The sequence below is a fragment of the Tribolium madens genome, unplaced genomic scaffold (assembly GCF_015345945.1).
Source record: "Tribolium madens isolate multiple individuals breed KSU strain unplaced genomic scaffold, Tmad_KSU_1.1 Scaffold_71;HRSCAF=194;Tcas5.2_LG6, whole genome shotgun sequence".
NCBI classification, from domain to species: Eukaryota; Metazoa; Arthropoda; class Insecta; order Coleoptera; family Tenebrionidae; genus Tribolium; species Tribolium madens.
The window spans coordinates 1,399,536-1,416,700 of NW_025401041.1; the positions used below are offsets into that span (position 1 = coordinate 1,399,536).

Below are 17,165 nucleotides of genomic sequence, written 5' to 3' on the forward strand. Positions count from 1 at the left end.
ACTGCCAACCTTAGGTATAAAATTTTCCAACAGTAATTTCATGTGTCATATCTGTAATGTTTTGGATATTATTTTAGGTGATAAATAAATAAAAAACATTACCAAAGATGGATTTATCAAAAATGACGAACGATAAAAAACTTTATTTATGCCGTTGGTACTTTAGAGGTGAGAATTTATGCAAAATATTGCTCTAACCTAATTTTGTTCCTTCAGCTGGATTAGCCTTCTTACCGTTTATCTGGACAGTTAACGCAATTTGGTTTTTTCAAGAAGCTTTCCGAAAGCCCGAATATGAGGAACAGAAAGAAATACGCAGATGTGAGGTTTCTACAATGTTTAAAAATCTTCTAACTTTTCCAAATTTTAGATGTTATTTATTCAGCAATAGGATCGTTAATTTGGTTTGTGATTATTGTGACCTGGGTAACAATATTCCAAGTGAACCGTACGAGTTGGGGCGAATTTGCAGACAACATTTCATTTATAATACCATTAGGATCCCCATAAGTCAAAATACAAATCAAACACTATTTATTCCAATTGTCAACTTTAATAGAAGTTCGGTATACCTTTACTTATATTTTTACGACATATAATTGCAACTATTATATCACAATAAAATTTAATAATTTAATTAAAATTAGGCTATTTTGTGTTGTTACTTAAGAACATAACAACACTAACTTAATGTCATTCTATACGCATTTCTCTTCTTATACTTCGACATCTGTGGATTTCATGTTTAACTAATCGTAATAATAAAATTAAAGCTAAAATGTCAGATATCATCAACATGATGAATACATTGGACCATCCATAGTTTGATACAAAGCCAGCCAATAATGGTCCAACAGCTGCACCTGTAATTTTTGCATTTTTAAAAGTTCATTACATTTAATTTACTACAAACCGATTGAACCAGTTCCGTCAATAATAGCAGTAACTGTAGCTAATGCCTTCGAATTACCTTCTAGGCTGGAATGTGTGCCTAATTCGGCTGAAACGGCAGTTGTAATTAGAGCGTAAGGCCCATTCACTAGGATTCCGACGACTATCAGTAATACCATATTTAAAGCCAAACTGTAGTAGCTTAGTTTTTGATAAATGTACATCTGAAAAAAAAATGGAAAATGTACTTAATACAGCGTGATCAACAATGACTGAGTCTGTTGGCAATGAAACAATTGAAAAGTATTGGTGTTTTTTTTTTGTCTAGTAATTGGCACTGACCGGATGTTTTAACTTGACGTGACATTAAAAGAAAATTAGGTTATGTGCCACCTGTGGTGTGGCTGGCACTCGTTGACAGCCAAGATATACAATAAATGTTGAAAATGTCTGTTTTGTCAACTTCCTGGCGTGTATTTGTGCCCGCATCGGTCATTGGTATTCGTGCCGTGCAACAGCAAAAATTAACCCTTTCTTGGTAATCTGGGGGATGCAAGGATTGGATCATGGAGAACTTGTAAGGGTAACGCTTTAATTTTTTCTTTAAGACAGTTACACAGCTGTCATATGATAAGCCTCTAAAAAAGGAAAAGGAATGATGGGATTTTTACTGGTAAGGATTACTAGGCCCTTAAAGGTGCCTTGTAAACAACTTTGGATGTTTGTGGTTTAGATAAGGATCAGACCTGTCTGGAGTGAAAGCTTTCTCACTGATTTTTGAGGATCTTCATCCATTCTACTTCTAATGTCCTCGACTACATCTTCCGTAAGGATAGATGGTCTACCGACGGGTTTGGGCTTCTTTACATCACCTGTTTGTAGGTAACACTGGACCAATTGCATACAGTGCTGTCTAAATACAGGCAAGGTGACAACTTCTTCAGGGAACATGCCCCGAAATTGGTTGAATGCTTCATCCGTAGAATACTCCCAACCGTTATTAACATCGTAAATTCCGGTACGAAAATAGGCCATCCCAATAAAAATGTCGTGTTCCAGTGTAAAAACCATTTTAATAAATAAAATGTTATAAAAACGAACCTTTGACGATAAATTTGAAATTTGCCTGTCAAATCTGACAACCGGAAATGAGTTTAAATTACAGTGGTACCAAAATCATTCAAATTTTCATTGTTACCAACATTCATTGTTGATCACGCTGTACAATCATTGTAACATGTGTCTGAAGAAAAACGTAGTTAAGAGTGCTGTGAAAATGTCATCAACGTATGTCTTGCCTAAATTGTTACGTTTTAGAGGATGTCAAATTATTTAAGTTATACCACAGAGGGTAGGCAGAACAATATAATGATGCTACCGAGAAAGCTGTTATGCTGACTTTTAGTTTGTCCTAGAAAGAAATTGGTTTTAATCAATATTTAACACAGTGGCGGTAGAATTTTAATCAGAAAAATAATTATTTTTTTTAATATATATTTTGTTTGTAAACTTATTTCGTTTTATTATGTTTAGGTATCTTGAAACAGTTGGTAGGTATTTTTTTATATTATAAAATTAATAAATAGCTGAAATTATGTATCGATCATCGCGAAGAATTTACGCCAGGTCTTAGACCATACACGACGTATGTACAGTTACGGAATTAAAATTTCGGGCAGTATTTTTCTGTCACATCAAAAAGTTCACTGTAAACTACCTTTTACTGTCATGACTGACATTTGACAATTAAACTTTTCTGTTGGTGACGCTATTTTTTAAGTCAAAATGACAAACATGACAAGAGTAAAAAATGAGGTTATTAATGTAAAGGTTGTTTTAGAGTTTACATTATGAAAATGAAAATACTGCCCGAAATTTTAATTTCACAACTGTACCTTCTCTTTTTTCTTGTGAGTTTTTTTCTGTGCGCCTCTTTCCGATTACCATAAAATTACAGTAATAAGCAACAAACAACTTTATCAAAAATTATTTTCTAATTTGCAAATAAATAATATTGCCAAAACTGGTAAATTTGACAGATAACTGACAGTTATTTACAATATTCAAGACATACGTTTATAAAATTTTCAGAACTCTTGACCGCGTATTTATTTACATAGAATCAAGTAACGAATAAAAGCAATTCGTCAATTTTTATTTAGAGTATAAAAATATAGTCAATTTTATTTTCTTCTTGAAAGCTATAAAACTTATATTACGAACTCACCATTGGGGCCGCCATTGCCAACATCCCCACACACGTAGTGGCGGACATTCCGCTATGATCGCTTATAACCCCTGCTGCAATGGCTCCCACAATACCTCCAACATCGAAAAGAGTTGACAAATCAGCACTTAGGGTAGCGCCCATCTTCACTAAAAAAAAAAAAACAATAGACAGGGTATTCCAATTTTTACTTTTCGCTAAAAATAGTTTTACGTATTCAGGGCTGTTAAAAATGTCATAACGATCGAGGGAGTTGTTTGAGGCCTGACCCGAATATGTTCCTAAATCGTTGGGACTACTTTACGGTGGACAGTTATATTCGTTTTCATATTAATGCGCATTGAAAGGGATTATTTTAAGGTGGCAACCATGCGAAAATTCAAACAATCCTAATCTCAATCTTCCCTAAAAATATTTTTTCAAATAAATGGTGTACACCATGTAGCAAAAATAATTACAATTAACAACATAGGATAGCAAACATAAGGATTTTTGTCATTATTGATATGATTAAATTTCTTCTGAATTACATTTAATAACACTTTTTGTGTAAATCGGCCTTTAAATTAACTTGATGCACATTAATATGAAAAAAAGTATACAGGGTGCGCCAGAGAAAATTTTCAAGTAAGGTAAGATACCAGGAACATGAAAAAAATATTTAAAAAATTCTCTGTCAAAAAATTTTGACATTTTTTTCGACATTTGACATTTTTTATATCTATTTAATGATACTGATGATCTTGTATATTTTTTTTACAATTATTTAGGGACAAAAATTTTGCCAATAAAAGCCACAAATAACATTGAAGAGAGTTACAATTTAGGATACAGCTTTCTTGTTTCCTCTTTTAATAGCCTATAGCAAAAAAACTTGGAAAATTACTTTTCCAACAGAAATAAATAGAGTCAAAGAGCAAACTTTAAACCCTCATAACTTCGAATGAGTATTTCAAGGTCTTACGAAACGAGTTTTTTATACTACATATTTTTTGTAATTTGCCCTTCTACCTATGCCGTTTTTAAACACAAATTTTTACTTTAATTGATTTAGGGATTAGTGCGACATTTGGTATAATGTCTTTTTTTTTAAAAAGTCTTTTTTTTTAATTTTAAAAGTCAAAATTTGATCTAGTCGCCTTTCGACTATTTAGGCATCGCACATATTTTTTAATATGTCTATTAGAGAATCAAAACGGAGGCAAATTACAAATAGTTATTTTTGTTACAAGTACAAGAAAATAACCCTTTTACGTACTATTTTATTGAGTTCGAAAAAGACTCATTTTAGGGAGTCAATATTTAAGCATTTAAGCGTTTGTGCTTTAAGGATTTATTTTAACACAACTAAAAGTATTAATTTTTTTGCGGGCGGTAAAACTTGTAATTGTAATTCCATGAATAAAAAAATTCTTTTTCCACTCACGTGATTCTTTTACGTACAACGGTAACCAGTACAAAAACGTATAACTGACGAGTTTTGAAAAAAACAACGAAAGTGAATATTCAATCACCCCGGGAATACGACAGGCTCCTAGGAAACCAATGGCGGTGTCTCTGGAAGAAGCATCATTTCCAGGCAATAGACGAGTCCTTTCGGTGAGTCTTCTTTGCACTTCCTTGAAAAAAAAAAAAATTAAAAAAAAAACAAAGGTTGTTTGTGAATCGTTTTCGTAGAGACGGTTACTAGTTTACGTTGTTAAGCACATTTTTTCACGTTGTAATTGGTTCAGACATTTCACTATTTCTTGTTACCTAGACAACTTTAAAATTTCAGCGTGCTATAAAGGCCAAATTACGCACGCTGCAGCGTGTTTTAATTTAGGATTATGATAGAAGTATAATACAAAAAGTACGTTATGAATACGCTGATGCATATTTTTTTATCAATTTTGATATTATTTCGACATACTTCTTTACAATAATTTCTGAATTTAGTAAAAGTTCTGATTCAATATTAGTGTTGCAAAAAATCTTGAAGACAACACGAGTTTTATAGTTTAAAAGTTTCAGCATATTAAATTCTCGCTCCCTCCGGTCGCTCGAATTTAAACTTCGATTTTTAAAGTGTTTAGTTGTCTTAACAGCTATAAACAAAAGATAAAGCCCTAGGTATAAGTAAAATATAAAATATTTAAATGAGATTAAACGTTAGGCTTTTATTAATTTTATACCATGCGATCAAAAAAAAATAAATTAGAGTAGGCGGTGATTCAAGCCCTTCAGATGGCAATCCTGATTTTTGACATCAAATGTCAGCGGAAACTTTGACAAGTTTGAATTTTATTCCTTTTGAGTGAAATAATGTTTGTTCACTTTAGAGCAGAAAATTTTTATTACTGTACAAGAGGAAAACGGTAGATTGTCATTTTTACTTTCAGTTTGTGTGGAAAGAGATTCACAGCTAATGTGTTGCCAACTGTAGAATTTAATCGACGCCTACTCTAATTTATTTTTTATTTGATCGCACGGTAGATGCCAATTATCTCTATACACTTTTTTTTCTAATTTTGACAGTCGCATTCATAAAAATTTGTTTCTTGAAAAGACTTTAGTAAAGAGCCGCAGACGAAAAAACAGTGATAAAACCTTGAGACATCTTTTCTGCATCCGGAGTTAAAAATAAACAAAACAAAACAAAAAAAGCATGCACTTACAAATTCATCTAAGGACGCGTACTGAATATTGTGTGTTAAGACGGCCTAAAATAATGTTTCGTGATGTTAGTTTCAGCGTAAAAGCGACAGATTAGTATTTTGTAAGCTAAAAACCTACCTCTTCGCCTAAAATAATATCGGTATCGTCGGTTTCGCAACTGATTCGTGACGCATTATCAACATCAGCGACCCGATCTTGCAATTTTCTATACTGTCGCTAAAGAGAAAAAAGAAAATATTCGAAATTATTGCCAAGTGTCGTTTTTTACCCCGTTTTGGGTTCGTTCTTCCGGTTCGGCTACGGTACATCCGACGTCACTAGGATTCACCACCAAAAATAAAAATAAAACAAATCCTACAACTCCAACAATCAAACCTGGCATTATGAATGATAACGACCAGTCAGTTTCAACGTATTCTGCTGCTATTAGAGAGCCTACATATTTCATAATTAGACGAAATATTTTGTAGATTCGCACTTAATTACCTAAAATATTGCCAATACTAGTGTGGGAATTCCAAAGACCGAAAATCAGTCCGCGTTTTTTCTTTCCAAACCAGTTGCTCATTACGGTAACAACTCCAGGCCAACCAGTTGTTTGAGCAACACCGGCAAGACCCTAAAAATATTTATCTTGAAACCTCACGTCTCCATTAAAAATATAATGTTTCACGATTTCAATATCTTTTACTCCTATTACTTTACTATTATTATTTTTATTTTATTACAAATTACGTTTAATTACACAGGGGGTTTCACATAATTTTACGAGGCCTGCAATTGTAAAATGCATAATCCGTTACAAACTCGACTAAAAATAGTGAAAAATTGCAGTCTTCTGTAGTTGTATTCCTTTGAAATAAATAGCAATAGCATGCAATAGTAAAATAATGATTAATTTGATAACCGTTACCAAGGGTATTCGAGTATAATGACGGCTATTATTCACTAAGGTAAAGTTTATCGAGTCGTAAACCCATTGGGTGGTGATAAAAGACATCTAACTGGGTTAAAAGTTTCAAAGACAAAAAAATTGTTTGAACCTTTTTTCACAAGATATAGCTTTTCAAAGATTAGGTTTTGAGTTAAGTTTTTGGCCGTTCAAATTATGTAATCTTGAATTAATTGGGGGAAAACGTCAGATTTTACAAGAGTGTAAAAATCTGTAGAAAAAAAATCACCAATTTGTGTCTTACGGTGCAAAAAACATGTAACAAACTAACAAATAATTCAACAATGAATAAAATCCAACAACATCGGAAACAAAAGAACTAAGATGCCTAAAAGATAATATGGAAATTGACGGTTCTGTTTTTCTCAAAAATTCATTCATTTTTATGCTTAGCTGAAATTCGAGAGTTGGTCCGACACTTTTGAATCATCCTGTATACTGGTGTTGGTGAACGCAAAGTAGAAAGCGCAAAGTTGCAAGTTGGTGAAATAGGGCCCTGGTAAACTTATGTGAAACACTTTGTACATACAGGATGTCCCAGCGAGTTAAAAAAGGCCATTAGTGACCTTTTAATGGTAAAATAAAAAAAATGTATAGGACATTTATAGATATTAATCTAGTCCATAGCCTAAAATTATTTTCAACTATACAGCATGTCCCAAAAGTAAGTTACGATACAATCTTGTATTTTTTAAAATGAAACACCGCCGTATGTTTCTTTGCATTTTTGCATGTAGCCTTTTATAACAATGTTTTTACGCTAAACTTTTATTAGTCGATTTTGCTTAATTTTAGAAATAAGACGTCTTTTTTTTGACAAAAACATGCACTTTTCAAAAATTTGTTACACAAAAAGTAAGACAGCTAGAACAAATTTTTTCTTATTTCTGCAAAGAAGAAAGTACCGAATTTAAAACTGTAGCAATTTTTTAGTGTTTTGCATTTAAAAAGATTAATAAATTAAGAAGTTAAATGTTAAATAACTTGAAAAATTTTAATGGAACACACTATTTAAATTTTTGTATCTAAAAGATTGATAAATTGTCTATCTAAAAAAAAAACTTTTAATGTCTAGAATTGATAAATGAAAAGATATTTAACATTCAATATCAATTGTAGCAACAATGTCTATCAATATCTGAGCGTTGTTGATACTATGGCAATCATAGTAATTCCACCACGGATCACTTATCCGTTGTTTTATCCAGAGATTGCAAAAGTCGTTATAAATACTAACATTTGAATTATTTTAATGTAAAAATAAAGAATAATGAATTCAGTTTAACACAAATGTGATTATTAAGTGATATTTCTTTCATCTCTTGTGCAACTGTGCACTTTGTGGCTACTGAAACAATAGTAATTATTCTTTGTTAATGTTTAACGTTAAATATCTTTTTACTTATTGATTATAAACCTAACCTAAACCTAAAGTAAATAATTTTAGAAAGATCTTAATATCTTAAATGCAAAAACAATAAACAGGGTTTAATTAATTAATTTCATTTAATTTTTTTAGGTTTGAACTTTTAACAAACGCCTTCATTTTTTTTTATCTTTGTAAATGCAACACACTAAAAAAATGTTACTTATAGTTTGTACCTTCTTCTTTTCGGTAGTGTTTTTGTGTAATGAATTTTTAAAAAGTGTATGTTTTAGTCAAAAAACCATCTTATTTTTAAAACTAAGCAACATCGACCAATAAAAGTTTAGCTTAAAAACATTATCATCAAAAAACGCTAAGAAACATATGGTGTTTCATTTAAAAAAACACAAGTTTGTATTGTAACTTATTTTTGAGACACGGTGTATAGTTGAAAATAATTTCAGGCGATGGACTAGATTAGTATTTATCAACGTCCTATATACAGAGTGCATCAGAATTCGCGCCCCAGAGAAAAATTTCAAGTAAGATAAGACACCAGAAACATGGAAAAAATGTTTAAAAAATTCTATCTGTATTAAATTTGACATTTGACATTTTTTATGTCTATTTAATGATACTGATGATCTTATGTTTTTTTTTGCCAATTATATTCGTAAAGGTACAAAAATTTTGCCAATAAAAGTACAAATAAAATTGAACAGAGTTACAACTTAGGATACAGCTTCCTTGTTAAGAAAATTTTTTTCTTCAAAAAATTTTCTATGTAGGTTTCACTTTTTCGAACAAGAAACCCTCGATATCTCGGCCATTTGAAGTCGTATCGCGATGAAACTTGTACCAATCGATTCTACGTCGAAAAAAAAAGTGAAATTTTTGTCTGTCTGTCTGTCCGGATTTCTGCGAACCGCGATAACTCTTCACAGAAACATTCTTTTTCGATGAAATTTGGCCAGTAGGTGCCCCTCGGCCGCCTTAAGAACCCTATTGATTTTGGAGCCGATCGGCTGACGGAAACGCCTGTTATCACTAAAATTCGGGAAAAGTGAGGTTATGACCGCATATTACACACCTCTAACCAACACGGCATCGCATAGGAGACCGGTTAGAGTTAGAGTGGGCGCCGTGGCGCGTTAATCTTGAATCGGATGAGCCCCATCGGATGCGTAGCTTTCGTGAGCCCCACTTGGGGGCGCAACCCCCTTAAGCCCCACTCAGGGACGCAGCCTTCGTAAACCCTAATCGGGGGCGTTGCCCTAGTGAGCCCCATCGGGGGCGCAGTCCCCGTGAGCCCCACTCAACTGAAAAATTAGATTAGATTGACCATTAAAGAAAAAATTTTTCTTTTCGCCTTTTTTCATCGAATAAATGCAAATTAACGATCAATTCACATCAATTCCCGTAAAGAGCTAAGCAATTTAAAAAGCAACAAACCATAATTACAAAACGGGGACACACAATATAAAATGGCCCGAAGGGCCAATACAGCGTCACAGACCAAGGTAAGCGAAGCGTAACCTTGTTTCCTCTTCTAATACTCGGTAGCAAAAAAAAATTTTTTTTCAACACAAATAAATAGAGTCAAAGCTCAAAATTTAAACTCTCATAACTTCGAAATTTTTATAGGTAATTTTTTTTTTAAAAATCACTAATGACTTTTTCAACTCGTTGAGACACCCTGTATGTATGTAAAAAATAAATAGTTTCGATATATCAAGTATTACAATAAAAATATTGCTTAATAACAAAATAACAGAACAACAAAAATTGGTATTGAAGCAGTTTTAAGAAATATAAAATGATTTTTTTTGATTTTGTGTGACATTAAATGCAAGTACTGACCCAATTTTATCTGTAAAAATTTGGATCAGCAGAAAATCTATATTTTGTGTTTTTAGGTAAATACAGAGAAACGTTATAAATGTTATGTACTTAGATTTGTATGTAACAAGTGTTAAATTTGGTGCCATAGTTGGCGGTAATGAGTGTATTGTGAACGGATCACAATTTTTAAATATCAACTTTCAATACGATGGTTTGTTCACGTTTCTGACGCCAAATTTAAAACAGACAAAATTTGGACCATGTAAAACCTTTGTATTGTACAACTATTTAAATACTTACTTGTACTATTATGTAATAACTTAAATTATGTATATTATAACTTTTGGCAATACCAAACAAATAGCTGAATATGCCAGACATTAACATCCCCAGACTTAGAAAGTATCTCAAATTAACTCTTTCGGCAACAAATCCTGAAATAAACATAGCAATTGCGTAGCAGAATAAAAACGAGGAATCCAACTCTCCCAATAGTTGTGATGCACTAGCATCAGATCCATCTAAAACAAGGAAATAATGAAGGAAATTCAATTCAAGTCGCTCATATCATCTTACTAAAAGGCGCCCAATCGCACCAATGCGATTTATTCCCAGGAATCACATCTGGTGGAGGCGTTAGACCACTACAGTTTTGATGTAAAACAGCCTTAACTACTGAAATTGGTTTCCGAGACAAGTGGTAACTCATGTAGGCCATATAAGTAAGGAACACAACACTACCGCGGTAGCTGGAAATAAATAAAAGTAGAATTTTTGTGTCTAAGAAGCTGTGGCTAGTACCATAATTCTCTGTTGAAATGCAGCCTTGGACAGCATCTGTCGGTCAGTTTTTGTAAAAATCTCACGCCCCATGGGATATGTCTCGAGGACAAGTAACTCATTTTCCATTTACGATAGCAGATGGAAAACTGATGTGTGGCAACAAAGGCTAATCTTGCCACGCAATAATGAAACTAAACATAACCTTAAAATTTTTGTGTTGAGTTTTACTTACCATAAAATTAAAAATAAAAAGTTGTTATCTTAATCGTGGATCATTATTGTTAAACTGATAATTTATGTTCCAAATAATTGGTTTTCGAGGAAATAGATTATAAACATTCAAAGCAACGAAAACGTCAACGTCAAATGTTAAAAGCTGTGTTGCCAGCTCAAAAAAACAAAATTCACTAGACCGCAGAAGCACAGATTAACTAACAGATCAGATGGGACACTCTTCCATCTATACAGAGGTAAGGTACTAGATGCTGTCATAAGTGCCAATTTAGGCGGAAACTCTCCGGAAACATTTTATAAATAAAAAACGTGGGTTGAACAATTCATATTACATACTTTTATACATTGAAACAACCAAGAAATAGTTCAGAAACGTCTCACAGGTTGGTCAAATAAAGGCAAAAGTGGCAAAGTAATGGTAATGTAGGTAGATAAAGATGTGCATGGCCCAGTTCACAAAGCCTGTGCGTGTGGTTTGTAAATAACTTTCAAGAATTTTTGGGCAATGGTTTTCGGAATTAAGATACGGTTTTGCGCTAGGATGTAAATACACATAATTCTGTTTTTTTTTTTATAAATACTGCAAAAATGTTTCTGAAGAAAAGGAATTGCGAATGAAAAAGGTAAACTATGTAATACTAATAGATACAGAGCAAATTCGTATACTCTCCTATATTTTTGAATCTATCTGTCTTCTTTAATCTTTTTAGCRAAATACCTTAAAGAGTTTTGAGTTTCTATGCATTGAAATGTTTGAACTATTTTGCCATCTAAATTGAGGCAAATTAAAGAGTTTTATCTTTGACTTGCAGTGCCGCAATACAAGTTTTAGTGAGTTTTTTAAATTTTGTGATATAAATTTGTCAAATTGACATGATTTTTTTCAAGGTCAAAAAGCCGCTGTCAGTGTCAAAAACATATGATGGCAGCATATATATAATACTAGTATTATATACAAGATGATTCTTTTATGGCCTATATTAGAAACTTTTTAACTTCTAATGCAGATAGAAATTTGAAATTTTGTACACAACTCAAATCGACCAGTCTAAGTTCAATTAAATTATTTTCAAAATGGCTGAACTTCCGGAAATACGAGAAATTGGCGCCAACTTTGAAATTTTAAATAGTAACCACTTATTTTTATTGCATTTTTGAATTCTCCTCTCCAAACTGAGTAAAATATACCTAGTTGTTAGTACTTATTTGTCATAGTTTCTGACATATGTCAATTTTTTGCTCAAAATTTTTATTTGCAGAGGTTTATTAAAAACATCACAGCTCTTGAACCGTTTGCGATAAGTGAATAATTTTTTTTGCATTCAATAACCAAAGGTTCGAAGAGTTTCCTAAAATTTTCAAAATTGACAACTGTAAAATTGCAAAGCTTATATGATTTTTTGAAAATGATATTTAACAAACAGCAATAACTCAGTTTTTTCAAATAAAATGACCCCATTTTCTCAACGGCAATCGAAAATACGTGAATTTGTAGAAGGATTTTTATCAACATGTCCTATATCCATCTCTTACAGTTTCTGAAATAAACACGAAAAACGTGTTGTTTTTTTTTTTATTTTTATAGTAATTAACGTAGGCTTTGGAAAATGATCAATACGTATTTATTAGTCTACACAACACCCATCCGGAATTACGGAGAATTGAGGCAAGGATTGAGGCGGCATTTAATAATCTTCAACCAAATAAAATAATGGAAGCCACTCAATTCAGTTCACCATCGAGTTTTGTACTGTTTGAAAATGATATCGAACATCTGTATTAATTATGGTATATCTTTATTGTATTTTTCCAAAGCCTACGTGATTAACTATAAAAATAAAAACATTAACATGTTTTTTGTGATTATTTCAAAAACTGTAAGAGATAGGTATAGGACATGTTAATAAAAGTCCTTCTAGAAATTGATATACTTTTGATTGCCGTTGAGAAAATAGAGTCATTTCATTTGAAAAAACTGAGTTATAGCTGTTTGTTAATGATCATTTTCAAAAAATCATACTAGCCTTGCAATTTGACAGTCGACAATTTTGAAAATTCTAGGAAACTTTTCGAACCTTTGGTTATCGAAAACAAAAAAAATATTCACTTATCGCAAAGGGTTCAAGAGCTGTGATGTTTTGAATAAACCCCTGCAAGTGAAAATTTTGACCAAAAAATTGACATAGGTCAAAAACTATGACAGATAAGTACTAACAACTAGAGACATTTTACTCAGTTTYGACAGGAGAATTTAAAAATGCAYTAAAAATAAGTGGTTACCATTTAAAATTTCAAAGTTGGCGCCAATTTCTCATAGTTCCGGAAGTTCAACCATTTTGAAAACAATTTAGTTGAACTCAGAGCGGTTGATTTGGGTTGTGTACAAAATTTCAAATTCCTATCTGCATTCTAAGTTAAAAAGTTTCTAATGTAGGCCCTAAAAGAATCACCATGTATATGGATGGCAGTACCTCTGTTTATGACAGCATCTAGTGCCTTATACAGGGGTAGCCGACTAATATAGCCCAGACCGTTTTCGATAAATTTTAGTTCTGGTCCGGCCGTCAGAGGTCGCAATTAGCATTCTCATAATAAAATTTATTTATTTTTTGCGAATGTTATTTTTATTTTAAATTTTCATTCAAAGGTAGACGATAGGTGTAGACACACAACATAAACAACAAATTTAGGTTCCAGCTTTTTTTGTTAGATTTATAATAAAAGAAAGAGTTCTAAATTATCGGCGTGAAGTGTGCGGGATTGAAATTTGAAACAAGTTGGTCATGGTTTCAAAATTTGAACAGTCAACCCAATCAATGAAAAAACACAAAATTGAGTCTTGTTTGTAAAATAAATTCCTGGAATTTGAGGTAAAATTGATTTTTGTACTAATCTACGATAAGAATTGCTAATTGTTTAGAATGAGTTTCCACAAACTAACTTGTTTTGCTGTGGTGGGCTTCCCATTTAAATCTGGGCCTCTCTTTCGGTTTCCGCGTTCGAAAAAGGAACCACTTTTTGCCAGACTAAATTAAGAGCTCCAGTGTGTTCAAAAGTCTGTTCCCCAACTCATTGCGTTCTGTTAATATTTGTCAAGGTAAGTTCAGTTAAATAATAACATCACTTTCTAACTTTTTGCTTATTAAAGAAAGATACACGTAAGAATATAACAGTGAGGAGTTGCGGAAACATGCGTCGTCGGTGTCGGTACCAAAAGTGGGTAAGATTTTAAAACTTAGGTTTTAATTCTTAATTTTCTCAACCCATAACATTCTTCAGATCAGATGAAAATTTATTTTTCACCATTACCACCATTGATCTGACTTTTTCCACAACACAAAAAGAAGATGTAGAATTATCGAAAATGTGGTTTTATAGTCCACGCAAAAGAGTGACTCCAGTGGAAGGTATAAATAAATACATACAGGGAATGTATTTTAAAAACAAAACATACTTTCAAAATTGCCGCCTTTTCTAGTTCACGGGCCGGACGTATGATGACGCCACGAAGAAACTTTTTAAAACCATTAAGTAGGCGTTCTATTTTGTAGGTGTTCTGAGCATCTATAAATGAAAATAAAATCGGCGTCGCGTTGACTACGGTTCTGTGCCACGGGTCAACTGTGATTTGGCTAATCCAAACTAACCGTATTTATGAATGATTTGAATTCTCTTATTTGGTGAGATTAATTATTTGGATTCTCTTATTTGGTTAGATTAACAAAAATAATTAAAAATAAAGCATATTTGAAGGCCCAACTTTACAGGGCCGTAACTTTCTGGGGATGTTTTTTTGGACCCATGTAGATAGGAACTTTTCATATTTTGAAGTATGGAATTACCCCTTGAAGTTAGTGCACGCAATTTCTGGACATTCAACATTGCTTTGATTCCGCGCTCTTAAGGGTATAGAACACCAAAACTATTTTTAATTTTTTTTTTGATAATACAGAAAAATAGCTTAAAAATTCTATATTTATTTGTAACGGTGTAAAATGATTTTGAACATCAAACCTGAGTAACCATCTGTAGAAAATTTATAAATTATTTTTAAAAAGCTATCAGAACCGTAATTCTGTTGTTATGATTGAGCGTTTTTTTTTTGTTTTTCTAATTTATTTATTGCAAAATCACTGTTTAAATTTTTGCATTTTTCACACCGCAATGCAAGACTTATCTCATAAAAAAAAATGTGTTTTCTCTCAATCAATTTTCTCAATTTTCAACAACAATATCATCAATTTTTTTAAATTTGAGTGTAAGCTTAAGGTTAAGTTGAAGACGAATTTAGTTTCACTATGCTTAATGTTCACACCCAATATTTGGCTTAGCCCATTTCTATTGTAATTTTTATCACATTCTGGTCGCACCGTCCTACACAACCCAGGGAAGCCAAAAGAACATGGCGTTTTCTTCATTTAAAATGTAAACTGAAAATTCATACTTAATTAATTCGTTTGGAGTCCAATAATTATTTACATTACAAACTAAAAAAGCTCACTTTTAGGTGCGAGGTTATTTAAAAACTCCGAACACCTGAAAGAGCGTGTAATATATATATTAAACTTTATTCTCCCTTTGACATTTAATAAAATAAAATGATTCAGTAATTATAGTAAAGGTATTCCTACGCCACCAGAGCCTATGCAGCCGCTCTTGCTCATACGACTGGTTCGTCTTGGCTCCTGGGAAAAAACTTAGCAACAACTCGTCGGGCTATGTTTTAAAAAGTGTTTTAGCCAAACGCAAAAAACATAGGGTTGCTAAATACTACAAAGCTGGCGGTGTTAAAATTAAAAACAGAAAAAGAGGTGCCCCCACAGATTGTGAATATGGTCCACAAGCTGCTCAACCTGATATAACCGACGAAGAATTTGCTAAAAGACGTGCAGCTTTTCTGCAAAAAATGAGTGCTACCGAATTGGACAAAATTCACCATGATTCAACTGGGCAACATACCAACCCTTTATGGCATGAGATGCGAAAAGATCGGATTACGGCATCAAATTTTGGAAGAATTTGTAAAATGACTGATTCCACATTGGGTAAAAACGCCGTAAAAGCGTAAGTAAAGAAGTAAATACACCTGCAATTAGTTACGGTAGGTTACACGAAGCCGTAGCTATAAAAAATTTGAAGAAAAATACAAAACGACCGTACAAAAATGTGGTCTTTTTATTAACCAAAATTATTCATATTTGGGAGCCAGTCCTGATGGGTTACTGGGGGAAGAGAGCATCATCGAGGTAAAGTGTCTCTATTCCATAAAAGAGAAAACCCTAGATGGTCCCTAAATTAACACAGGCAAACTGTGTTATAAACTAGTTGATGAGAATATTGAGTGAGTATTTACTCTATTACAAGCTATGCTTATTGATTTTTATTTTTGTTTCCAGAATAAAAACTAGCCACAACTATTTTTACCAGGTCCAAGGACAATTGAACATACTTCATACTTTTTACAAACGTCAATTTCGTTGTGAAAAGAACAGTGAAGGATACCGATTTTTGGGAAGACATGTTGCCCAAACTTAAAAATTTTTATATGGACAATATTCTGCCCGAATTAATAGATTCAAGAATTCCGCGAAATATGGATCCGAGGGAATCGGAGTACAGGATAGTGGCACATTTAAAAAAGCATGCAAACAAAAGAAAGTGTGATTGTGCTTATTGTAAAAAATATAAATAAAAGTTTTCCATATTATGTTTATTATTTTATTCAAGTCAAATAAAATAGGTACCTACCCATAGGTAATTATACTAATAGTTCTTGTGAGAATTTTCATTGTTTTATTCCCTTTCAATACAGGGTGCGCCAGAACTCGCGCCCCAGAGAAAAATGCCATATAAGGTAAGATACCAGGAACATGGAAAAAATGTTAAAAAAATTTTATCTATAAAAATTTCGAAGTTATGAGGGTTTAAAGTTTGTACTTAGACTCTATTTATTTCTGTTGGAAAAATAATTTTACAATTTTTTTTGCTATAGGCTATTAAAAGAGGAAACAAGGAAGCTGTATCCTAAATTGTAACTCTGTTCAATGTTATTTGTGGCTTTTATTGGCAAAATTTTTGTCCTTTTACTAAATAATTGTAAAAAAACATATACAAGATCATCAGTATCATTAAATACATATGAAAAAATGTCAAATGTCAAAAAATAAATGTCAAAATTTTTTGACAGATAGAATTTTTTAAACATTTTTTTC

General features: G+C 32.3%; 2 protein-coding genes and 1 long non-coding RNA gene across 13 annotated transcripts; 2 read left to right on the plus strand and 1 right to left on the minus strand.

Moving 5' to 3' along the window:
• The first annotated feature begins 6 nt into the window (after positions 1–6).
• On the plus strand, positions 7–643 carry LOC123009433 (gamma-secretase subunit pen-2). The gene is made up of 3 exons (XM_044405746.1): positions 7–168; positions 217–321; positions 371–643. The coding sequence occupies exons 1-3, from the start codon at positions 108–110 to the stop codon at positions 508–510; spliced, it is 306 nt and encodes a 101-aa protein (XP_044261681.1). The 5' UTR covers positions 7–107; the 3' UTR covers positions 511–643.
• LOC123009432 (glucose-6-phosphate exchanger SLC37A2) lies at positions 540–11,110 on the minus strand. Of its 4 annotated transcripts, none has more exons than XM_044405744.1 (12): positions 10,952–11,110; positions 10,738–10,890; positions 10,513–10,685; positions 10,237–10,457; positions 6,263–6,395; positions 6,045–6,211; positions 5,894–5,992; positions 5,776–5,820; positions 4,545–4,737; positions 3,119–3,267; positions 914–1,115; positions 540–863 (listed from the first exon to the last, which is right to left on the minus strand). In XM_044405744.1, the coding sequence occupies exons 2-12, from the start codon at positions 10,836–10,838 to the stop codon at positions 694–696; spliced, it is 1,653 nt and encodes a 550-aa protein (XP_044261679.1). In that variant the 5' UTR covers positions 10,839–10,890; positions 10,952–11,110; the 3' UTR covers positions 540–693. The 4 variants fall into 4 exon arrangements, with proteins under 4 accessions (XP_044261679.1, XP_044261680.1, XP_044261677.1 ...); XM_044405745.1 differs by having other exon boundaries at positions 10,738–10,885; positions 10,952–11,108; XM_044405742.1 differs by having other exon boundaries at positions 10,738–10,910; positions 10,952–11,105.
• A 2,577-nt stretch (positions 11,111–13,687) lies between these two features.
• Positions 13,688–16,611, plus strand: LOC123008663. 8 transcript variants are annotated; one of them, XR_006412975.1, is made up of 8 exons: positions 13,688–13,823; positions 13,874–14,050; positions 14,102–14,173; positions 14,233–14,445; positions 14,489–14,664; positions 14,707–16,017; positions 16,070–16,294; positions 16,350–16,611. It is a non-coding gene; the product is annotated as an uncharacterized LOC123008663 (long non-coding RNA). The 8 variants fall into 8 exon arrangements; XR_006412976.1 differs by having other exon boundaries at positions 13,689–13,823; positions 14,505–14,633; positions 14,721–16,017; XR_006412972.1 differs by having other exon boundaries at positions 13,689–13,823; positions 14,233–14,360; positions 14,432–14,445; positions 14,489–16,017.
• The last annotated feature ends 554 nt before the right edge of the window (positions 16,612–17,165 follow it).